The sequence below is a fragment of the Diutina rugosa genome (assembly GCF_008704595.1).
Source record: "Diutina rugosa strain CBS 613 chromosome Unknown scaffold15_size221551, whole genome shotgun sequence".
NCBI classification, from domain to species: domain Eukaryota; kingdom Fungi; phylum Ascomycota; class Pichiomycetes; order Serinales; family Debaryomycetaceae; genus Diutina; species Diutina rugosa.
Window position 1 is genome coordinate 138,766 of NW_022995055.1, and position 24,004 is coordinate 162,769.

At 50.6% G+C, this 24,004-nt stretch overlaps 8 protein-coding genes across 8 annotated transcripts; 6 read left to right on the forward strand and 2 right to left on the reverse strand. All coding sequences in view use genetic code 12, as the record gives it.

Annotated features, from left to right (window-relative positions):
- Positions 1 to 853: 853 nt before the first annotated feature.
- On the forward strand, positions 854 to 4,549 carry SEC8 (exocyst subunit; the record flags this gene model as incomplete). Its single annotated transcript, XM_034153916.1, has 1 exon — positions 854 to 4,549. The coding sequence occupies one exon, from the start codon at positions 854 to 856 to the stop codon at positions 4,547 to 4,549; it is 3,696 nt and encodes a 1,231-aa protein (XP_034015083.1).
- Positions 4,550 to 5,202: 653 nt separating this feature from the next.
- Positions 5,203 to 6,720, forward strand: DIURU_000139 (uncharacterized protein; the record flags this gene model as incomplete). The annotated part of the gene is made up of 1 exon (XM_034153927.1): positions 5,203 to 6,720. One exon carries the CDS (start codon positions 5,203 to 5,205, stop codon positions 6,718 to 6,720), a length of 1,518 nt encoding a protein of 505 aa, XP_034015084.1.
- Positions 6,721 to 6,840: 120 nt separating this feature from the next.
- Positions 6,841 to 7,386, reverse strand: DIURU_000140 (uncharacterized protein; the record flags this gene model as incomplete). The annotated part of the gene is made up of 1 exon (XM_034153939.1): positions 6,841 to 7,386. One exon carries the CDS (start codon positions 7,384 to 7,386, stop codon positions 6,841 to 6,843), a length of 546 nt encoding a protein of 181 aa, XP_034015085.1.
- A 3,737-nt stretch (positions 7,387 to 11,123) lies between these two features.
- Positions 11,124 to 13,994, forward strand: DIURU_000141 (uncharacterized protein; the record flags this gene model as incomplete). Its single annotated transcript, XM_034153950.1, has 1 exon — positions 11,124 to 13,994. One exon carries the CDS (start codon positions 11,124 to 11,126, stop codon positions 13,992 to 13,994), a length of 2,871 nt encoding a protein of 956 aa, XP_034015086.1.
- Positions 13,995 to 14,912: 918 nt separating this feature from the next.
- On the forward strand, positions 14,913 to 16,871 carry ROD1 (Rod1p; the record flags this gene model as incomplete). Its single annotated transcript, XM_034153961.1, has 1 exon — positions 14,913 to 16,871. One exon carries the CDS (start codon positions 14,913 to 14,915, stop codon positions 16,869 to 16,871), a length of 1,959 nt encoding a protein of 652 aa, XP_034015087.1.
- A 1,630-nt stretch (positions 16,872 to 18,501) lies between these two features.
- Positions 18,502 to 19,599, forward strand: TLG2 (Tlg2p; the record flags this gene model as incomplete). Its single annotated transcript, XM_034153972.1, has 1 exon — positions 18,502 to 19,599. One exon carries the CDS (start codon positions 18,502 to 18,504, stop codon positions 19,597 to 19,599), a length of 1,098 nt encoding a protein of 365 aa, XP_034015088.1.
- Positions 19,600 to 19,647: 48 nt separating this feature from the next.
- Positions 19,648 to 20,106, reverse strand: DIURU_000144 (uncharacterized protein; the record flags this gene model as incomplete). The annotated part of the gene is made up of 1 exon (XM_034153983.1): positions 19,648 to 20,106. One exon carries the CDS (start codon positions 20,104 to 20,106, stop codon positions 19,648 to 19,650), a length of 459 nt encoding a protein of 152 aa, XP_034015089.1.
- A 628-nt stretch (positions 20,107 to 20,734) lies between these two features.
- DIURU_000145 (uncharacterized protein) lies at positions 20,735 to 22,927 on the forward strand (the record flags this gene model as incomplete). The annotated part of the gene is made up of 1 exon (XM_034153994.1): positions 20,735 to 22,927. One exon carries the CDS (start codon positions 20,735 to 20,737, stop codon positions 22,925 to 22,927), a length of 2,193 nt encoding a protein of 730 aa, XP_034015090.1.
- Positions 22,928 to 24,004: the final 1,077 nt, after the last annotated feature.

A 24,004-nucleotide genomic window follows, 5' to 3' on the forward strand; every position in this document is an offset into this window, starting at 1 on the left:
ACAAGACGGAACTGCCATCAACGTTCTCCACAATTTGGATAATCTGCTTGAGCTGGCTGCATCTCATTTTGAGGCTTGAGAAGCTGGACTAAGTGGAGTAAAATACTTTGTCAAAGAGTGTTACAACTCCCTCATTTGAATTTGGTCTTGATCTTCTGGATGTTTTTTTGCCCAGTACATTGACCAAGAACAAGATCTGGTGCTACAAATATACTTTTCCACTGAGGCAAATCATAACGTATTGCTCATGGCTTATTTATTGCAAACATACAATTCACACATAGAAAGAACCGGTGGATACTTCCTCTGAATTCGATAGGACCGAGTGTAGCTTGTGAATAGATTTAATGAGCAACGTAATTCAAAATCGTAAATCAACGATCGAGAAGTCTTCCAATATATAACCACGCTAGCTCACGGTGACTATGCATTGTTGGATCACTCCTAATCACTGACAACAACACCAGGATCGACTGATAATTGATATTGAATGATCTGGATCAATAGTCTCAGGACCCCCACAGCCTGACTTGAGGAGCATCAATTCCACAAATAAAGACAATTATATATTTATCATCATCACTAGTAGTTCTTTTAGCAAGTTTGACCTATTTTAAGACCATATCAAACAGTCATAATTATGCCAATCACAGCCACTATGGAAACACCAAATAAATCCAAAAAAGAAAACTACTGTGCCTCAATCAATTCCATTATTTCAACCAAAACTGGTCAAACAAACTTTGAAAGCACAATATAGCCATCCATCTCTAAGCCTGTCTCAGCCATTGTCAACAGTCTTACGGTGTGCTCGCCTTTTTTCACGGGTGCGATCTTGACGGAGACAGCGACCATGAGAGGCCACCGCAGTCTGCGCTCGTTTGACCGTGCCGCCGGCCAGGCCAATGGCTACGGCGGCAGCGGCGGCAGTTCGGCCTACGACAAGCCGACGTCGTACGGGGCTCTGGCGTACGCGAAGCCGCTGAAGCTGGGGTACTCCGCCTACCGCACCACCCACAACAACACCCGCCACTACCTGCTGTCGCCGCCCGTCCAGCTGCTGGCGACGTTTAACCGGTACGACGACCCGCCGAGATCGTCGTCATACAACTACGACGAGCCCCAGTCAGGGAAGTACGACAGCAAATATGACGGCGGCAAATACGACAGCTACGACCAGGCAAGAGGAGCCAAATATGATCCCTATGATGACACGCGGGGAGCTAAGTATAACGGCTATGACGACTCTCGAGGAAGTGGCAAGTACGACTCGTATGATGATACACGGGGAGCGGAATACGACACGTATGCTGCCGATACTCGAGTGGCCAAAGTCGACCGGTATAGCCACTCTCGCACCAAATCGGGTGCTGCTGCTGGCTACGACGACGACTATGTCGGGTCGCTGCTGCTGCTGCTGGGGATAATGGAGCTTAAAGAGATCTTTAACAACTTGAAATACGACTGGCCCCAGATGCTTGACGACCGTGCCAACCCCATTGAGCTTGCAGTGGCATTATTGGACGATACGCTGGTGGGTATGGCTCACAAGTACCCCGAGTTTGAGCGGATCCAGAGGGACACGCTGCGGGCGTTGCGCAAAGTGGTCAACGACGAGTACGAGGCGTTCAACTCGCTGATCCGGCTGTACCACGCGTTGTTGCCGATGCTTGACCGCGTGGAAAACGATGCCTCCGGTATACGTGACATGTTGGACACTCTGACCCTGGAAATGCATACTCTGAGTGACGCCCTCCACGATTTGCACACTACTCAAACACGTTTAGTGGAGGTACTTGAGATTCTCGATGCCATCGACGTGGTGGTGAAAATACCTGACCAGGTCGACGCCTTGGTGGCGGACAAAAAGCTCCACATGGTGTATGACGTCGTCGCTGAAGGGTTCCGTTTGGGGGACAAATACAAGTTGTGGACGCTTCCAGCGCTTGCCGGAGTGCACCAGCAGTTAGAGCTGATCTCTAACGGCATGGTCGACACCATCATCGACGAGCTCCACCTGGAGATCTATCTCAAACAGGTGCTGTTGCTGGCGACGCGCGAGGCGCTCATGGCGCTGAACAACCCTCAATTGGTCCTGTTCCGCAACCTCAAGGAGCTGGCCCTGCTTGAGCAGTTCATCTACAACCTGGCCAACATGGACACCACCGAGATCGCCGACGTGTTTTTGGGCCCCCACAAGGCGTTTATTTCCAGCCAATTGCCCCGACTCCACAACCACCACTCGCAGACGGTGGCTCAGGAAGTCGACTATAAGGTGGTGTTGGATACCACCGCTTCCCCCTCCGAAGAACTGTACGTGTACATGTACTTGCTCTTAGCTACGGCGCATAAGCTTGGTCGATTACACCAAGTTACCGCAGTATTGGAGCAGCGAGCCCAGCTGGAATTGCACAACGTGATTAACCGGTGCACTGAGTACGTGAAGAGCGTCCACACTGGCGCCATTGAAAAATTGCTGAAGCTCCAGAACTTTGACCATACTCACCAGACGGTGGTGATTGGCGACCCTAACTTTTCTGATACCGCCGTGGTGGTGCTCGTGGAGTTGTTCAGTGCCATATTCGCTCAGCTGTTGGTGGTATTGATGAAGCACCAAGTGGTGCTGGAGATTGTTCCTTTACTCGAAGCTAAAGCCTCTTATAACATTAATGGCGTGTGGCGGACGATTCGTAAGGAGATTGGGGTGATCATCGATAACTATATCTACAACCAGCAGCGGCAAACTGACGTTATCCACACCAGTTTGAAGAACGCCATTAATGAAGTGAAGAAAAAGGGAGACTTGTTCCGGTTCCAGGACGCTGAAATCCCGCAAACGTCGCTGGAAGAATTGCACGCAATGATGCAGGACATGTTCCCGCTGTTCCTGCTTGACCCATTGGGAGGTGGTATCGATAATACTACACCTTACGTGGAAAGCGAGCAATTTAACGCCATGGTGGAAGTGTTGGCTCCCAAGGACTTATTCAACATGAGAATCATCCTTGAGTTCTACCTTTTGTTTGTTGCCGGTGCTGAAAAGCTCGGGATCATTGGCGGTACTTTAGATGATGGGACGGTGGAAATGGCACCGTCACGTCTCTTTGACCACGACATGACGTATAAGTTCCTCGGCCGGGTGCGTGACAATTTGGACTACGTGTTTTCGGAAGTTATCGGCCACGATCACCAGTTCAAGACCGATACCATTACCATCAACCACCAAAAGGATACCGAGACCGATACATTAGCAGTGACACGCGACCAGCTGCTTAAGTCGACGGCAATCATCTACCAGAACGCGTTCGACTTCCGTAAAGTGTGGCTGACAGTGTGTCTGGTGCTTAACACGCTGATCAATTACCGTCGTCACTACTCAAAGGTGGCCCTCGACTTTTTGGGCAAGTTTGTGTTGGCCTACCGTCACTTTTACGATGAGCTTATCACTACTGATTCGGGTCACCTGGCACCTCATATGCCTAACCATCTGCAAAAACCGGTACTGCAGATTCTGAAATGGCTTCGCGTGCCCAGTCTTGTGGATATCTCGCTGATCTTATTGTATGCTGATGACGAGAACCCCGAACACCGCCGCCAGATGGTGGAAAAAGAAGTGACGATTATGTTTGCCACTGACCCCGAGCTCTTAGGGCTTAGTCCTGACGACTTCCTCGACGACGAGCTGTTTGACCATTTGTGCTACTTCTTGCTTACTGGTACGTGGGTGTTAGGGTGGCTCCCTGGAGTTAAAGCGGCGCTGGTGCACCTGACTGACGATCAGGATAATAAAGCGTCCTCGGTCCCGGAGAAAGGAGTACAGATGGCTAAAGTCGACCGATTAAAGCAGGAATGGCAGTTCTTGGAATCGGGTAAATTGCACCAGGCGTTCCTGACGTTCGACATGGTCCAGTTGGCGTTGGACACCCACCACACCGCCGAGTTCGACGACTACGTGCGCAAGTTTGAGACGATGACCGACCACGCGTTGCTTGCGTTGCGCTACGACATCCGGTGCAAGGCGCTCCACTACTTGGGCCAGCTGTTTAGCCACGACGACTGGTGTCCGCTGAGCGAGCCTGCCGATGCTGATAGGTTCGTGCTGGTGCTTAACAAGGAGCTCTACGGGATTAATAATAAGCTCTCGCAGTTGCTTACTGAGAAGCAACGGATCCACGTCTACTGCGGCCTCGATGCGTTCTTGAATAAAGTGTTGGTTCAAGGATCTTTCCTCATCAAAAAGGTTAACGCCTACGGTGTTAAACGAGCCATGCTTAATATCTATGTGCTTCAACAGATGGTACGCAATTTAAGTGGCGGTGACGGGGCTGACTTTGGACCGCTGGTGGCTTACTACGAAATGTTCACTTTGAACGAACACAAATTCTTACCCGAGGTTCAAGAGAACAAGTGGGGATTCACTAAGCAAGAGTTTGTCAACATGGCCCGCTTGGTGCACTCGGAGAAGCTCGCCGACGGCGGTGGGTCCCAGTTCGCTAAGCTGAAGTACCTGGACTTGTTGAAGAAGATCGACGCCGAATATAAGGTGTAAACTTAATCGGTGAATAATGATCAAGTTCTGGTTTCGGCGATTGCCGGTTTTGGCTCCTTGATGGAGTCTGTGAGTACGATTTTATAATGGATAATAAAACCCGTTTCTGCCGTATAAAATTTATGTTGTAGGGTTGCGACTCGGGCAACGGCGGAGTCCGACATTTTTTTCAGCCGTACGGAAAGCTAGAAGTAACAACGAATTTCATCCGTGTTGTCCCGGGATATACCCAACGTCAACCCAGCAAATAACACAGATGGTTTGGCAATCTTGGTAGTGTTTGTTGGGTGGGCACGATGGCGGTACGAGGGGGATCTTGAATATATTTTCGCTAGCGGTTACCTGTTTGGCAACTACAAAGGAGGGGAAGCTCCCCGGGCGACTCAGAGTCACCCCGCCTCCACCCAACGTTTTTTTCGGTAGTCAATCTCCATTTATCCGAAACCAGCTGTCGGGCACCGCTGTCGGGCATTATCTTCCCCTGCAATCTTTCGGCATCTTCCTCTATTATTTCGTGACGTCGTTGACGTTACTTGGCTCAGTGCGTGTTTAGTAAGCCCCGGGGTACCCGGAACAATTAGGAATGCGCGACACCATATAATTGAGCCACCGACCACCTCATAAAGGGAAGAAGCCCCATTAATAAACCAGCAATGCTGCTTCGGATACCGCTATTACGCACCCGCTTAAGCCGCTACGGCGTACAGCGATGTCGTTTCAACTCGACCAAGTCTTCCCCAGGCAGCGACGAGGTCGCCTCGGCGCTCCACTCGATGCCGGCGCTGATGGCAGAAGTGCTCGCCGCTAAGGAAGCAGTGAACCCTTCTAAAGCTACCTGGCTCGATGCGTTAAGAGAGAGAGAAAAGCAGCTAGCTCAAGGTGTGGTTCTTGACTCGTACTCGTTCAATGACCCCAAGACTTATGATGTTAAGGAGAAGACGAGAGCCGACTCGTTCACCTATGTCAGTCTCCCATTTAAGGATAACAAGTGGTTGTGTGACGCCTACATCAACGCCTTTGGCCGGTTGCGTGTGGGTCAATTGTTCCAGGACTTGGATGCCCTTGCTGGCCGTATTGCCCACCGCCACTGTTCTCCCGCGGAGCCGATGAACGTCACTGCTTCGGTTGATAGAGTGTACATGGTGAAGAAAGTCGACGAGATTTCTCACTACAACTTCGTGCTTGCCGGTACCTGTACGTGGACAGGGAGACTGTCGATGGAGATCACCGTTAAGGGTTACGCCTACGACGATACTATTCCTGCCAAGATCGACGAGGATACGCTTGCCGACGATAAAGTGTTCTTGACGGCTAACTTCACGTTCGTCGCTCGTGACCCTAAGACCCATAAACTGTTTGCCGTCAACCGGTTATTGCCAATTCTGGAGCGGGAATGGATCGACTACCGCCGCGCCGAATCGCACAACGCCAAGAAGAAGTTGTTGGCTCGCCACCACAAGCTCATCGAACCCACGGAACAGGAACTGCAGTTGATCTACAACATGTGGCGGCTGACGAAAGTGATGATCGAGCTGGGGAGACCCATCCCCAAGCTGACCCAGTTCATGAAGGACACGTTAATGCTGCTGGCGATCTTGATGCAGCCTCAGTACCGCAACCGCCACCTGTACATGATCTTCGGGGGCTACTTGTTGCGCCAGCTGTTTGAGCTCGCCTACGTGTGTGCTGGTGAGTTCTCGCTGGCGCCGCCGCGGTTTGTGTCGTTGGACCTGGTCACGTTTAAAAACCCCGTCCCCGTGGGGCTGGTGCTCACCATGAACGCCCTGGTGGCCTACACCGAGCATTTGCACGACATCGGCTCCACCGCGGTGCTGGACCTGCCGTTCGACTTTAAGTTGCCTGCAACCAACCTGATCAGCGATAACCCTGACGCCTTCCTTTCGGAGCCGGGGACGGTGATCCAGGTTAAGGTCGACACCCGCACCAAGCTGTTGGACGGCGACACCACCAAGGACGCCGGTACTTTTATCTTCTCGTTCTTCGTGCCCAAGCTGGAACACACCCAGTTCTGCCTGGTGATCCCCCAGCTGTACTCGGAGATGATGACCTACGTCGAAGGGCGCCGTCGCGCCGCCGACACCGCCCTGTACGTGGCGACGTTGCCCAAGCACGACGAACACATCGGCTGGCACGACCGTCTGGAGTGCTAGTTAACAAGACTAACTCCCGGCAAAAACTCGTCAATAATTACCAAATAGACATATTCAACCGAAGCTGCTGCAGTTGCTATTTCGTTAGATTGATACTTCTCTCCTAAAAATACGCTAAACTTATTCTCCAGCATCAGACTCAGACGGCTCCTTGATTAAAGGACACTGGTCTCCCAAGACGTGGTCGTCCACCCAGATCTTGGCCCGACCCTTGTAGCCACATTTGCACTTCCCATAACTTTGGTACATTCGACGTGTAGGTAATCTAGATGTGTTCCGCAACTTGTCAAACTTGAAGTGGACATTGAGCATGTGTCTGATGCATCCCCAAGGTTTACGAAAGGGTTCCTTGCGGTAGCCACACTCGCCAAGGTGTTTGAACTTACACGTGAAGTCCCAGTTGCCTCGATGGGACTGGAGATGGCGAAGCCAGTCAACTTCGCGTCCAAAGCTTCTGTCACAGATAGAGCATAGGTACTGAGGTCGCGGAGGAACAATTGCATCAGGTTTCAACAAGGGGCATTTATTCTTCAACACATGGTCGTTTAGCCACGTTTTTGAATTTCCATGGTACCCACATTCACACGTTCCTTCGTGCTTATAAACTTCTTCCTGGCGATCAATGGGAACGTAGTCGTCGTCAAACTTAAAATGGCGTTGGAGCATATGTGTTTTGCAATAAGAAGGGCTTTTTGACGAATGGTTATAGTCACACTTGCCAAGGGCCTTGAACTTGCACATGAAATCCCAATTGCTGTGGTCCTTATGTAACTTTATGTGGCTGGCAAAAAATCGTTTAATCACTTTGCCACAGATGAGGCATTCCCCCTGCTTATTGAACTCCTTAAAGAGCATATCCTCATAAACCGGCATCATGGATTGTTAAGAATGACTCACGAGACTTGGATCCCAATGTTAGCGACCTGTTGGTAGTCGCCGGACTTAAGTGTATCAGCCACTGGCGACGTATCTTTTGTCACAATTCTTTGTATTCGTCGTAATTCTCGTGGTCAATGGTCAGTAAAATTTGTGTTCTCACTTTGAGATAAGGGCTCGAGTTTTTATACTTACCAGCAGACGGCAACGCCAGTTGGAGAAGTGCAACTAGAGTGACACCTATCGATGACGTAATGACAGCTTATTACTCAACTTACTTCAGTTAATCTCACCACCGCCAATAGCAGGAACGACAACTTTACGATTCTTCTTGTCGTATTATTCATACAACTAATGAAATATATAGTGGGAAGGCGTAGTTTAATGTCTTCTGGAGAATACCGGGAATGTCTAGGATTACCTCCGAGAATTAAGCGCTGACTTCATACCCGCCACAAAAGAAACCATCACGCGACTGCGTGAGCCTCGATAAGACATCTCGCACAGCCGTGTGTAGTTTATGAAAATTGGAAATGCATTGGAGTCTCTCGCAGAAGAGCGTAAATTATTGCATTCAGCCTGAAAAGCATATCATCTCAGCTTATTGGCCCTCAGTTCAAAGTAGGTGAAGAGATTTGATCACTTGTCTTATAGACGACCTTTGGCGTACACGCGTCGTCATGCAGGCTTTTTTGACGGAGTTGGGGTGCAGGTACGGCGCCCACTGGACGGCCACAAGACCATTGGGCGTTAAATCCTTTTGAAGCAGTGGTGGGGCAGTGAAATAAACTTTAAAATTATAAAATATGCCAGTTTCTGTGGTAGTTCGCTTCGAGTAGACTTCACTTTTAATGAAGTTTTAGTTTAATTCAACCCAGTCAGCCTCGGCGACTTACTCTCGACTGGGCGAAGATGTTGTCCAATGAAAAGTTTTCACGTAACAATGGTGACCAATATAATAATCGTCGCCATGTGAGGTGGTCTAGACCTGAGTTGGCCAGCTTGAGTATGCTACGCGTTCCCAAATAGGTAATCTAACCGCGGGATTTTGAGGACATGCATATGGCCACATCGACCACTCCACAAAGATGAAGCGATGTGGAGATTGAACAAACTGAACCGTCAGCTACAACTGTGTCGTAAATCATTCGCCCAGAGTCGTCAACTTCTATAGAGTTTTTCAGCTAAAATTTTCCATTGCAAAATGGGAAGAACTTCATGGAATGCGGGGAACGCTATGCGTCGTCAACTTTAGACGGGTCAAGTCGGAAACAAAGAACGCACCCGACTTTAGGGGGGCACTATATCCAGGAATGGCCTTTCGGCGACAACATAAAAGGCGGGCTGGTCGCTCTTTTTCTCCATCATCAAAATCTTCTACTTGGCGACTTCTACTATGAGTTGAAACCCACTCTGGTCTGCCACCAACCGGGACTGTGACCTATAAACATGGTTCTCAATACCGACTGACACTACTGATTGAAGCTACCACTGGCTGTTGACGCTACTACTCGCCGTTGACGCTACTACTTGCTGACGCTACTACTTGCTGATGCTACTGCTAATGCCAATGCTACTGCTTGCTGCTAATGCTACTGCTTGCTGCTAATGCTACTACTTGCTGATGCTACTATTTGCTGCTGATACTACTACTTGATACTCGCTGTTTACTGATAGGTCGCCTAGCCACCAAAAACTCATAAGGATTGGCGGCTGAGCCGACTGCTCGCTGGACTTGACTCGTGTTCTGTCACGCTGCAACCAGTAACACACTCCATGACCATCCCGTAGGCGGGGAGATAGTGCACCGTTATACACATCCCCCATGGGCGGTAGGCAAGACACACCCGTCTGATTGTATCCGCAACGACAGATTAGCCCTGGTCGGCCCACAAGTGTATGCTTGGACCTTGCGCGAAAACTGATGGCACCCCATCGACTGTCACTGGCCAAGTTTGGACTGGTAAGGGGGGTTGATGGGTCTCCCTTCCCAGGAATATTTGTAGGTTCGGGGTCTGGTTTGTAGCATGTATAGGCATTTGTATAGGTCTATAGCTTTATAGTCATACAATCAATTAACAAATTTATTCAAGAAAGAGTTGTAGACTCCAGAAAAAGATGAGGGCAACTTCATGAAGTTCATTCTTCATTACCTCGTTATTTAAGGCGACGCGCCACCACTTAATGTGCCTCTTTCTAATCGAGTTTAGTACAAATAGACTGTAGGTGTAGATACGCAAATAAGGGGATAGGTCCACAACTCTCGGTCAATACAAAAGAAAGCAGTCGATATTACACGAGTGAAAGAACCATTACGTAGAATACAGAAATTAATAGTCGCAACCGTACTTTGAGTGTATCAGCCGTGCCCATGTCGCGTTTGTATATATTGTGAGACGATTGACTCGCACGACCCTTATCACACCACTTACGAAAGAGGACTCAGCCTGATGAAATCGGCCAAGGAAGCTATGCTGGATTGCTTAATCGCTAGTTGAATGGCCATGGGTCTCAATTGATTGCCAAACCAGGGAATCATTGCTTGCAATTTCGATTCTCATTGTGAGAGCATCTGGTTATGACACTGATGGTAATACGAGCGTTTGGCCACGAATGGTTCTTGCCCCTAAGGAGCATTGAGATTGACGACACTACGCGGAGAGCACTTATTCAAAGACACTCCAATTTCTCCATCGACACCAAGTCGCATTACTTCTTCAGGTTCAAAGGCAAGGACTTCAGGGATGGCTATGAGCAGAACCCTACGGCATTGCATAGTTAGCCGCGTAAAGAGTCATCGCTTGTCGCTTTGGAGATTTTCAAACACGCATGGGATGCAAGGGTGACTTGGAGTGATATCAACAAACGCGGGGAGTGTTCTCAGACTGGCTCCGCCTCAGCTTGTACTCTATGACGTGGTAAGATTCATTGAAAAGCTTGACGATGCAAAACCGTGGATAAGGTTGACGAAGCATCAATTCCTAACGAGAAAGGTGGAAGATCTGAGGTATTGGAGGCAATACGTGGTTTTGGACGGTAGTTTATCGTGTCAACGCCCCTGCTTGCAGTCTGCTCTCGGATAAACATGACTAGTATTCTACTACCTATATAATTACGTGGTGGTGTCGGTCTTGCAATATTGTGGACCAAAACTTTTGCCGGTGATGGCACCATGTGATAACAATGAGAGTCTATTGTTGGCTATGTCGTTACTTTGAGCCTTTACAGTGACCACGGCAGTTTGGGTGCATCCCTCTTCATCAAACCAAATTGATATAGTCATTAGATCAACTAGTTTAAACCATGGTCCTTGGACTTTTCAGTGTCTGAGAGATTAGGTTGATTAGGCACAGCAAATGTAGTCATGAAAAGGGAGATTTAAAGAGGCTAGAAAATGTTCGAGTATAACGAACATAAATAAAAACTAAAATGGTTTGTCTTGATGTATCAAATTACAGTTATTCACCTTAGTTTCATCGATCAATCATGTCTAGAATACGCACCGGAGCCTCATCGCGCGACCCTTAATGGCCAACCCCATCTCGCTGGTGGCCGAGGCGGCGATACTACCCTACGCCCACTACGGTCCGGTGACGGCGGTCAAGTTCACTGGCGACTACCTCTTATGTGGCTACGGACCTATCCTCAAGGTGTTCCAGGGGCTGCTGGGGGTGGAAGTCGCCAGCCACCAGGTTTTCCACCGCAATAAGATCCACCATATCGGCGTGTCGCCCTCCGATAACGTGATTATTGTCGGTGCTCGATCCTACGTGGTGTCCACGTTAACTCAGTTGATGCAACCGAAGCTTACCGTGGCTGAAAAGTTGGCTAATGAATGGATCATTTGTGGTGAGTTTGTTGGCGAAAACCAAGTAGCATTACTCAACTCACACAACACGGTGATGACCATCAACACCAACACTTATAAAGTGGAATCAGTTCGCCATTGTCTTGAGAAACTGATCCTTTATTCCGGGCTGATTGCCTTTGTTGAAAACAAACCAGTGGTTGCAGCCGGTACGGTGATGGACGGGGTGATCGTATGGGATTTGGGAAGTGGTGCCATTATCCACCGTCTCCAAGACCATGAAGGTTCGATATTTGGGGTTCAGATTAGTGGAGACGGTACCCAAATAGTACTGTGCTCCGATGACCGTCTGGTTAAGCTCTACGACTATAAACTGGGGACTTTGAAAGCACTGGGGTGGGGCCACGGTCTGAGAATCTGGGGGCTTCGGTTCTGTCAAGATTTCATAGTATCAGCGGGTGAAGACTGTCTGGTTCGTCTCTGGCAATATAGTGAAGGCAATGACGAGCTTCAGGCTGTGCATGTGATGGAACACGTCCATCTGGGGAAACACATTTGGGCAGTAGATGCTGTTGATCACTCAGCAACAATTGCTACTGGTGGTGCTGACGGTAAAGTGAGATTTCACCATATTAATGAAGTGATGGCTACCGAGTTTAATACCACTGAGATCTCGATGGAAGCGTTAGCTGAAGATGATCTGATTAAAGAGTACGCGTTGGCGGCTCAGGGGATGGTAGCAGTAACGGTAAAAGGGCACATGCTTGCTGTCAAGCACTTACAGCTTATACCCATTGTTGACAGCGACGACTGGGTGTCGAAACTTAATAACTTTGCCCTCGTCGAGCTGTTGGAGCCGTTGCTGGTGGCAGTGGTGTGCAGTCGCTCTGGAGAGCTTGCGGTGATTGACACCGTCGAAATGGAAGTGGTGAAGACTATCGACAACTTATTGATTCCTGGGGATAAAGTGGTGAACATGGTGGCCTATTCTGATGGGAACACCCACTTGGTGGTGTTAGTGCTGCCGAACCCGCACCTGGACCTTGTGGTGGTGCAATTCACGCTGGCTACCAACTATAAAGTGTATAAGCTTCAAAAGCCGTCGCTGCCGTTTACGGTGCTGGCAGTGGCTTATATCAATAACCACTTGGTCGTCGGTGGTCGCCAAGTGTCATTGGCAGTATACTCGTTGAATGAAACGGCTCCGAAGGAGGTATACCGTCGGGTAAGTGCGGGTGACACCATCACCTCGATCCTGGCCATTACCCCTGAATTAGCGCTTATCACCGTCAGAGACGGCACCTATATGGTGGGTTCAGTAAGTGCTGACGGCCAGTTATCGATTATTCATCAAAACAAGCTTGCTCGTGGTTTCATCGAGGGAGGCTACTGGGACCATGAACTCAACCACCTCATTCTCTACGGGTTTAAGCTGCTGTACTTTTACATCTGGGACGAGACCACCCACTGTGAGCTTATGGCCCATACCTGTGGCGGTGTCCACCGCAAATGGAGGGTACGTAAGGAGTCTGGCCGCAAACAATGGCAGTTTGTCTACACCAATAAGCTGACGGTGTACCAACGCCAATTCACTCAGGAGAACCAACCGGGCTTGGTCCACCAAGGTACTCACGGACGTGAGATCCGCGATATCTGCTGGCAAAACGACGTGGTGGTGACGGCGCTGGAAGACGCTACGGTCAAGTTTTCCACTTATGACTCTCAAACCCACCAATTGACTGAACATTGGACGATGAATAATCACGTGCTGGGTCTCCAGCGGTGTAAGTTCATTGGCAAAGATCTTGTGGCGTCACTGGCCGCTAATGAGGAGTTTATCGTGTGGCAGCTTTCTCGTCAAGGTCCAGTGATAACGGTGAAAGAAGTAGCCAGATTACCTCCTAGTGCTGATATCCCTGACTTGAGAATCATGGACTTTGCCACAGTCGAATACGGTGATGGCCAGCTCTTGGTGGCCACCGTATACTCAGACTCGGCGATCAAAGTGTGGCGGTTTGACGTCGCCACCACCAAATTCGACTTGGTGTGTCTGGGAGTGTACACTACCTGTTGCATATTACAAGTAGAGTTTATCCGTTTAGGCGACGCCCACAAGCTCCACTTGATGATTGGTGCTACTGACGGGCATGTCGCTGTATGGGACATTAACCACTTACCCAAGGACCTCGGAGCGATGGTCGTCAAACAACAGATCCACCAGAACGGGATCAAAGCGTGGCACTTAATCCCCCACGGTAGTGGGTACTGGCTCGTCACTGGCGGTGACGATAATGCTCTTGCCGTCTCCCGTCTCCAGCTCCAGCAAACACAACTACAATTAGAGTCGGCGCTGTTCATTGCCGACGCCGCCTCGCTGACGATTACGGGGATCGCTGGTCTTCAGGGCCACGAGGTGGTGGTGACGCTGGTGGACCAGATCGTGCGGCGCTGGCAGCTCGATGGCACCGGCCACTTGCGCTGTGCCAGTGCCCGCTACACCACTGTGGCCGACACCGGCTGTTGCTGCAGCGGTGGACTGGGCACGGTGATGGTCGCCGGGGCCGGGGTGTCGGTGTTCAACTGTATATAGATACATTCCAAAGAATCGGACTCAATTTCCTTATTTATTGAATACCACGGCAAATTTATCAATTGGCCCAGGGTGCGTTTTATTGGCACTGTGCCTCATAGATAATATCTCGGAACAACTCCGTTATGCATCGACAAATATTTGTACATGAAGACAGATGAGTTTTTCCGAACACACGATCTGGTTTGTGACTCCAGCGTATGTATGTCTCATCGCTCAGAAAGATTTATTTTGCAGACGGAAAGGATTATACTTTACAGACGGAAGAAGACCTACGTTCTAGCCCTAATTCTTTTCCCCTAATGACGGAAAAAGTGTCTTAATTGAGGGTGTGCGTACTTGCATAGCCCTTTTAATAGATAGCGATTTAAAGCGGGTTGAGGTGGCGATATTACCACGTTGCATTACACGTCAAAACGCGTCAGAAAGCCCGTCAACTATGGGTCCCGCCTTACATCGGAGAAAAAAAAAACACGTCACCTCGGACTTTTCTGATTTGATAGTCGCACAGCGATAACGAGCGGTCTAAGGGCATTAATCACCGAGCCCTCATCGAGCCTAAAAAATGGACGACGAAGGCCCGTCAGGCGGCCCCCACCCGGACGACAAATGTCTCAAGCCAGCCCTCGTAGCCAATCGCCAGAGGAAGCCTTCCTGTTTTAACTCATCTCTCTATTTATGGTATTACTTCATTGACCGTTGGGTAGCGCCTTGCCCCTCTCAGGCTCCCCTCTTTCCCGTTAAGCTCATATAAAATATGTAAGGGTGGGCCCCCTCAGTTGCGAGCCCCGGCGCCATAACACTCACAATCAAATGTCTGCGACTATCTCTAAATCGGGCCGAGATAAAAAGCAACTCGGCACCCGCCCTCATCGCCACTGACGCTCAACCATCAATTTCATCACCACGTCGGGGGCCATGGCTAAGATCTCCCATTTCGCCGTCCGCTTTACAAACTTGGACCGCGACGTCCTCGTCATCAAGGGGGCGCCCGACCAGGCGAACCCGGCTCTATGTCAGGGCAAAGTGGTGGTGGTGGTGGCGGAGCCGACCCATTTCCGTCGGCTCTCGCTTCGCCTCACCGCGACCATGATTATCGACCAGGTGGAGCTGGTGGCGCTGGGCCACGGCTCCCGCCAACGACAGATCCGCTACGACCGGGTGTTATATGACTATACCTGGGACGACCTAGAACTCACAGAAGAGCTTATTCGCCAGCTGGAACAGAAACTGCCCGCTCCGGCGATACTACGAAACAAGTCGCTGTCGCAACTTAGCTCGTTTGGCCTGTTCACGCTGTTGCTGCGCCAGCTGTCGCTGACGACATTGCTGGGGATGGGGAAGCAGAACGTGTTGAATGTCGGTGCCTATGAGGTACCTTTTAAAGCAGTGTTGCCGGGTTCGATTCCTGAGACGGTCGAGGGGCTTCCCGGGGGGTCAGTGGTGTACCGCATTGTTGCCTCGTTAGATAAGAGCGCTAAGTTGTCCAGCCATCATTTGACGGCTAAAAAACGGTTTCGAGTGGTTCGTACTTTAACCACTGATGCCCTCGAGCTTAGTGACTCAGTGGCTGTCGACAATACTTGGCCAGGGAAAGTGGAGTACTCGTTGAACGTACCGGCTAAAGCTGCCGCCATCGGGCTGGGGTTCCCCGTACTGTTCAATTTAGTACCCTTAGTGAAAGGGCTACGGCTTGGTGATATTAAGATGGAGCTTGTGGAAGAGTTTACCTATGTTAACCATAGTCCACCCCCTTATAACGGGGAGCGCAAAGTGTGCTCTAAAACCATCAGGGCGCCGCCAGTACAGGAATACGACGACCACTGGGACGTCACCTCGTTCTTACAGATCCCGCCACTGCTTGCTAAGTGTACTCAGGACTGTAACATCGAAAACATGTTGAAAGTGCGCCACAAGATTAAGGTGGTGATCGCCTTAATCAACGCCGACGGCCACACGTCTGAGCTCCGCGCGGGGATGCCGGTGATGCTTTTCATTTCGCCTTTTGTCACCATCCAAGGGCAGCTCGATATGTGGCTGCCGCTGAACCGGTTACAGCACTATAGAGATGGCGAGGATGAGCCTGAAGAGACCCTTTTCCAAGGCCAACAAACTCCCACAGAATCGACCACCACTAGCGGTATCGTCGCCCCCCCTCAGTACGAGAACCACATCTACGACCGCCTCTGGAACGACGTGTCGCCCATAGACCTGCCTACTGGATCTGGGGCCGCCACCCCGCTCCCGGGGCTGAATCTGCTGGACCACGTCAACCTGATGTTCTCGATGCACACCATCGACACCCAGCTTCTCCACGACCGGTTGCGCCTGCTAGACGTCAGCTACGAGCACAACAGTGGCGACGACGACTACTTCGGGGCCAGTGGGCGCCGCTCCCACCCGGCGCTGGCGCTGGCGACCCCGGTGCGCTCAGTGCTGCTGACCCCGTTACATTTGAGTCGGGGCAACTCGTTTACCAATCTCTCCGGTGACGAGTTGCTGAGGGTGCCCCTGTACTCAGAAGCGATGAGACTGGCGCTGCTGACGGACCTTTCTCCCGCGTATATTCCGCCGTCGCTGGCACGTCCACGGATTGCCGTGACGTCCTCCGACAGCGTCATTGGCGGCGCTTCTCCCGGCGGCAGTCTCGGGGCCCGGACGCGGTCCCAGCGCAGTTTGACGCTGTTGGCGGGGCTGCTTTCGCTGATGCTGAGATCAGCACTGCTGCTGGGGATCCCCATCGCCCTGGCTCTGCGGGGACGGCGCCAGCTTGCTAGTCCCGTGGGCTCTCAAGGGAACGTGGTGTTCACGATGACACCGTCGTCGCAGTCACCTCCAGCCCCAGAAATCGCCCCGAAGCGCCGGGGGATCAGGTAGCTTCCAAAATAAAAAACATTATGGGTCCATTCTGTTTGAAATCACACATCATTAGCATTATAAGGAAATAGATATGCACGGGTTTTTAAAATTATCTGCTAGCTCGAAAGCACCTACCAACTACCTCGTATTAGTCATCTTTACTACAAAGTACAGTGACGCTTTAGGTACATCGTCCACGCGATGGTAAAGCCTGCATCCGCCGGCCCGGGTCTAATGCGGATAAATAGGTAAAGCCTCAACTGAGTGTAAGCTTCCGTATCACGTCTTTGTGGCATGCAACAGGGCTGCCTAACACTCGGACCGGTTCGACACCGACCCCGTTGCCTATATGTCACAAAAGCACCATGTAAAAAAAAAAAAAAAAGTCGTGCCCCGGTTTCTATAATTATAATTCGGGTTGACCCCCAAAATTCGCGTCCCCACAAATAAGGGAACATCGATATTATCAAGTGTGTGGAGAGAGGTACGAAGGGATGGTCGCCATCTGAGGCAAGACACTTTTGGATGCACCGGCGGCAGTTGCCACCTCTTGCCCCTCAGACATTGCTAGGGGTAAGGTAGCGAGAAACAGAGCGAATAGGGGGTAAAAACTGATATTATTAGGACAATGGGTGCCAAGCAAAATGCCACTCCCGACGCAGTTACGGCTATTATCTCGTCGTCACTGCTGGAGCTGGAAAATTGTCCGAAGCACTTCAAGCGTTTTTTTTTTTTTTTTTTTTTTCCAGCAGACCCCCATCGCGCACTATATATTGAGCGGTTNATTCCCGGCATTTTTACGGAAATATGCTCAGCACATTTCACCAGGGAATCTCCAGATAGTACAGCAGGCATAACACAGACAGGCGAGTTTTGCGGTGGTCCTGTAGCTACCAGGGAAAAACGTCCGACATTTGTCGGATATCAGGGGACAAATACCACCCTTAAACCCACGAGCCGCTGGGGTTGCCAGGCATCGCTCGTCAAGAACAAAGTAAACAATGCACGCCGATTAGGTTGCTGCTACATGCCGTGGCTACAGTGATAATATCTGCCCTCTAGAGTTTTAGCGCTGATGAAATAGATGATCGGGACACTACTCATGCGTGCCGAGACTCGCCGACCCCGGACCGGTATTTCCTTGGTATTGTTGTGATGTACGCGCCTGTCGTGAGTGCTGGCTCCTTCTATTCCGGAATTTCAGGCAGAAAAGCAAGCACGCCGGCGCCCGTACGGCCAGGGGGCAGCGTCTACCCGTTCGTAAAATTTCCCCGTCTGCGGCACGCAAGTCCCCGCTATTGTCTCAGACCCCCCTGTCAATGGGACACAGAGAACTTATAGCTCATGCTGCCGTAGCGATTTTAAGGCTAATCGCCGAAATGGCTTCCCCCCCCCACACAATAAGCTACGGCGCCGCTTTATTGTTGAGGCAATGTTGGAAGCACGACGAAGCATCCCCTCAAGTGCTACGGCTAAGCCAATGCCGTCTAAGCTTTATCGTTGTTACATTGATGTAACCTCAGTGCCGCACCGAGGTTACATCAGTGCTGCAATGAGCCGCACACACACACGCCACGCTACCTTCCAGAGCACCGCGCACTATCTGCACTCCGCGAGCAAACCACACACACCGTGACAAGTAAGCCAAATGTTTCGAGATCGGACAAACTTGTACTTGTCGTACCGGCGGACGGTCCCCCGGCGAAGTGGAGCTCGGCCAGTTGATCTCAATGAAGAGGAGAACCTTATTGGCCAGCGCCGATTCCGTGAAGGCAGCGGGCGCCACTCGGTGGACGGGGGCCAGCTGATTGAAATGAAGCCGCTAGTGCCGCTGATGTTTGAGATTGCCGACGAATTGAGTAACAATTTGGGTTTCATTAAGAGCCAGGTGGCTGAACTCAACGGCCTCTATAAGAAGCTTATTATCGTCAACCAGCTGGAGAAGCCTAAGCTTGAAGAGCTGATCGAGGAGCTCAATTACCGGATCCTCAAGGATTTTGAAAAGTGCTACGTGTTGGTGAAGAAGTTTGAGTACTTGGAAAAGAACCACGGCAAGCTCAACCTCAACTATACCCCTCAGGACCTCGAAATCTTGGCCAATTACAAAAAGAACTACGCTCGCCAGATCCTGGAGCGGTCGATGATGTTCAGAAATTTACAGAACAACTACATCAAGTTCTTAAACAATGACGACGACGAAACCGATATGTTGTTGCTCGAGGAGACCGAACTGAAGCCCGCCGGCCCGGGCGACTCCATCGAGGAGTATAGCAAGCAGGTGCTTCAGACACGACAGCAGGACCTGCTGATGTTGCAGCAGCGAGATCGCGAGATTTCTAAGCTTGCCATGGGGATCTTGGAGATTCTGACCATCTTCAAAGAGATGGAACTGATGGTGGTGGACCAGGGGACATTATTGGACCGCATCGACTATAACTTACACAACACGGTGGCGGATCTCCAGCAGCTGGACCGCGAGCTTGTCAAAGCGCGCTCGTACCAGAAGCGCACCACCAAGTGTAAGCTTATCTTCTTGCTTCTGCTTGTGGTGGCGGTGCTCTTTATGATCGTTATCGTGAAACCACACGGGAAGACGAAAGTGGTGGAAGCTCCCGCTAAGCCTCAGAAACCCCAGACACCGGAAACGCCTGCTTCTGACCCTGATTCCCAGGTGGTAAAACCCAAACCGATTGCCGATGACTCGTCGCCGGCGCCTGATCGACCCCTGGTCCCAGATAATCAATAGAGAATTTTCTCTCTAGCTAATACCGTTTGCATTATCCATATAATACTACTATTTGGTAAATTGGCGAAGGGCTTGTTTAAGCTCGTCGCAACTGGCAAGCCACGTCTTGTCTCCCTCCCATAACTCGTAGGACTCAGAGATTTCGGGCGAAGTGACTTTATCCATCGCCGTAAGTGACTGAGAATAAACATCAGGCGTTTGCTTTAACAAAGTGTCCCAATCAGCTTGGTTTTTTGTCAAAAAGTCTTTGATTTGTTGGCGTAAATAGTCATTCAAATGAGGGTAATTTTTAAGCCATTGGCGATCAGTAAACCCTAATACAAGCACCACACCAACTAGGATCTCCTGAGTAACGTCATCGTCGATATATTCCAATGTTTGGGCCTCAACAATAACACTGACCACCCGTTGCACGGGAGACGGCAGCGTCGACTTAATGTCACGAAGCAGGCCCCAGTAGTCGAGCGCCTGGTCGTGCTGAAACGGATACTCTCCCCAGCAGCCCATCAACAATAATTGTAATATCAATTACTCGAGTATAGTTTTGTGAACGGCGGTGCCTTGGTGCGTCGACGGTGCGGCGTCGTCGTTAACATGGTATGGGGTGCATTATCACACGACATACTTGTACGTAAACGCAGGCATTTACACGTTATCTGTTACGTGTTTCATATAACTCTACCTTGTTGCTTATGGTCCTAGAATATCCCCGTTTTTGTGTATTTTAGCCCTCCCCGCCTCGTATGGCTCGGAGCCGGCCATCGGCGTCGGGGTTCGGAGTCGCCCGCGAATCCGCGGTCCCGAGTCACCATGAGCACCAGTCGATATAAATCACTAAACAACACAAAGAAACTAGACTAATGTGTCTGTGTCACTGCACGTCGCATACTTACCCCGGACTGGAGTTTGGTGTCCTTAACCCTCAAAAGCCCCAAGTTTCTCTCGGGCTCGTGGCTCGTGTTTCTCCGGAGTTGAGGCCTTTGTCCCGTTGCTTTTCTGTGCATACCATACATGCTCCCCGCCACAGCGACCGACAACACACATATATCGCCTTAGCCCGCCCCGCTTGCTTGGCTCATGGTCACCCCTTGGTCATCACTTACTTTGCCAGACCTCACTTTGACGATTTGATTCCATGAACTCGCTTCCGCCTGAGCTTATCGAGCTCGTGTGTTGCCAGCTTACCCCGCGCCAGCGGCTCCATTTGGCGATGGCGTGTGGTCATTTCCACGCGTGGAGCCATGTCTACGCCGTGGTGGTGCTGCTGCCGCTTGTCGTATGTTGTTCGCCGGTGGCTCTGAAGCGTGAGCTAAGTTTTGATGAACTTAGTCGGTTCTTTGAGCATTTCTCGCAGGTCCACGTTGACGTCAATCTCCGCCAGTGTTGTCGTGGCCGTGAGTGTATATTTGGTCACATGGTGACCTCGGAGGCCGAGGAAATCTCGTTATTGCTTCAACAGTACCAGTCGCGGATCCTGGGGATCAGCTGCGATTTCATCCACGAATTCACTCTGTGGTCCACCCCAGGTTTAATTAAAAACGCACGGTTCTACGATGCTCCGTTGGACCACTTACAACACCTCCAGCACTCGTTACTTAGCCTTGAGTTGGTGGGGTATTCGCACGCCTTCTTCAACTTGGCATCGTTAACCAAACTTAAGCGTCTCCGCGTCCATTCTCCAAGCGCTGAATATTACGATGCTACCTGTACTTTAGTGCTTCCTACCCAGCTTGAATGTCTCGAGTTGGACCGCGCTAAGGCGGCGGTGTGGACGGGTAAGTTGCCCCACTTGAAAAAGGTGCGTATGTTCAAGCTGGAAGTAAGATGGGATCCTGACCAGTTGACCGAGCTCGAGTCTATTGTGTGTATTGAGCCTGCTGCCGACTCCTTAGACGCAGTGCTTGCTAAAGCGCCTAATTTGAAATCATTGGAATTAGTGGGGCTCAAACAATTATCTTACATTCCCCCTTCCACCACCAGATTAATCGTGCGTGATGTTCCCGAACGGGTCATCGAAGTGGTCGAGTTCCCTCCCTGTCTTACTGAGCTCGAGCTTGACGTTGACACCCGTCTGGTGCTTGATTTGGCGGTATTGGGACCCCAGCTTAGACGGGTGGATATTTTCCAAGGAGGCTACGTGAATATCCCCCACGGGGTCACCCAATTGACATTGAACCACGCCCTCTCAATCGACCCATTTACTGGTCTTGAACGCCTTCAACTTGTGGGAGACTACCACCAAGGGTCGGTTGACTTCTCTTACATCCCGCACCTTAAACGAGTTGAAGTGGTCAAAACTCAATTGACTTCAATTGCCGGCTGGTCCGAAGGTCTCGAGTCCCTTGAAGTTCGTGGCAATGACGCTCTCTTACGGATGGCCAGCTTACAGCACTGTTTAGCATTGCGTGACGTGGACATCACCGCCAACGCTACTCTCACCCGGGTGGCGGTAGATGCCCCCCACGTCCTCACGGCTAAGATATCCGATATCGATCGGGTGGAGCTCCCGTGCTCACTCGTCTCGGTGGACATCGACTGGGACACCGTGACCTATCTCACCAGCCTCGCTCCCTACGACCAGCCGACGCCAACCCCCTCGCTCCCACCGCTTATCGCCCACCTTCGCATCACTCTGAAGGCCCTTCTGCATTATACCAATTTACCCCTCGATCTCAAACATCTCGAGATCATCGGCAACCTGGGGGAAATCACCATCCCACAACTCCCTCGTGGTCTCAAACGCCTTCGCGTGGGTGCCATTGACACTCACATCCCCGCTCACTTTAATAATCTTGTTCGAGGTCGGCTTGTGAATGATCTATCCACTCTATTCGCCCACTCTGATGATCTCCAGTTGGTGGAAATCATCGGCGTGGAACTCGCATGCAAATTGGCAGTTCGCTTGCCGGCTACGGTGCAAGTGGTCAACTTAAACCTGTGCTGTGTCGACGAGCTCCAGCTAGTCCACGACCACACTTTACGCCGTCTTCTGCTTGTGGGCACTCACCGTCACGACGGCAAGTTTGTCGACTGGACGTGGTCATCAGTAGGCTCTGTCAAGTACATCGACGCGCTGGCGCTTCCTAAAGAGTGTCTTCCTTCCAATCGGTTCCCGGGAGTGCCTCTGCGCCACGACCCGTGGTGGAATCCTGATTGGTGGCATTCAGTAATGAGTAACGCCCCTACAGAAGTGCATGAAGTCCGCCACGAACAGTTCTGGTACGAACCGGGCCGGGGGACGGTGCAGGCGTACTGTGCGTGGACACGTGACGGCCCGCTGGCGCTGTGTTTATTGTGGAACCACGAGCTCGAACCTCACTCAAAATAATGTAACATTGGCATCGCCGTTTGTGTCACCTTTTGGTCGTCTGTAGCACCACAAAAGCATTGTCCTCTGCCCGGTAATATTCCAAGTTTTGAGGACGGTTGCAATACGAAAATTTCGGATCAACCGACTCTGATCACTCGTATCAACCATGATTGTATCGGCTTAATTGTCTGGTCAACGGTCATCGTCCTCAATAAGCGTCACTCTAGAATAAAAGTCTGGTACGTCACTGAGACGGGCACCACAAAGACTAAGGCGGAGGAGAGGACTGATAACGATTACTTCGATCCACGTGCACAGAGGATATTCTTCAAGTACGATGATGAATACCACAAAGTGGTCCCCACCCAGTTGGGCATTGATGCCTCCTGCTGAGAAGCGGGGACCCACGCCCGTATGGCCTTTACCAGCGAATCTCCAAACAATGTTGCTTTACCGAATGGAGGACATATTCGCTAGCGCAAAAATATTGAGTGTAACAGAGCAGAATTAATACGAATTTTGCGTGGGTATGAGGGAATTAAAATGCTCCAAGCTTGGAGCAGCCCTGCCACGAAATATCTGGAGAAAAAGAAAAGTGAAACGGGTTTAGCCCCTAAAGATGTAGAAATTCCTCTACCCACTGATTCATTTGATTACATCAATGGCAAATTGATTGACGGTTACTCTTCTACTTTGCGCATTGCATCTTTGCATTTCAAATTCGAGCCAAAGGGAGACAATGGGGCTAGACGGTCGCTTAGCCTTTATCTCCTCGTCGTCTCCACCTGTTGTATCCACAAAGAATAATGTCGATTGTTATCAAGCGTATCCCACCGTGGAATTACGCTTTTAAACGGCGGCATTTTCAATTGTGGCCGATGCCAGCTCTATCTAAATTAAAATGGCCACTTTAACTAGGGCTATAGTTACCAAGCACCACGTAACGACACGATGACAGAGGGTGTAGCCGATTTGTAGACGACTATTGTATAGTGGTTACAGGGATAAATGATGCATATACGGCAGATACGGTGAGTAGGGAGCCTCAGTTCTCTGGGTAATACGCTAGACGTCGACAAATGCATTCATACCGGG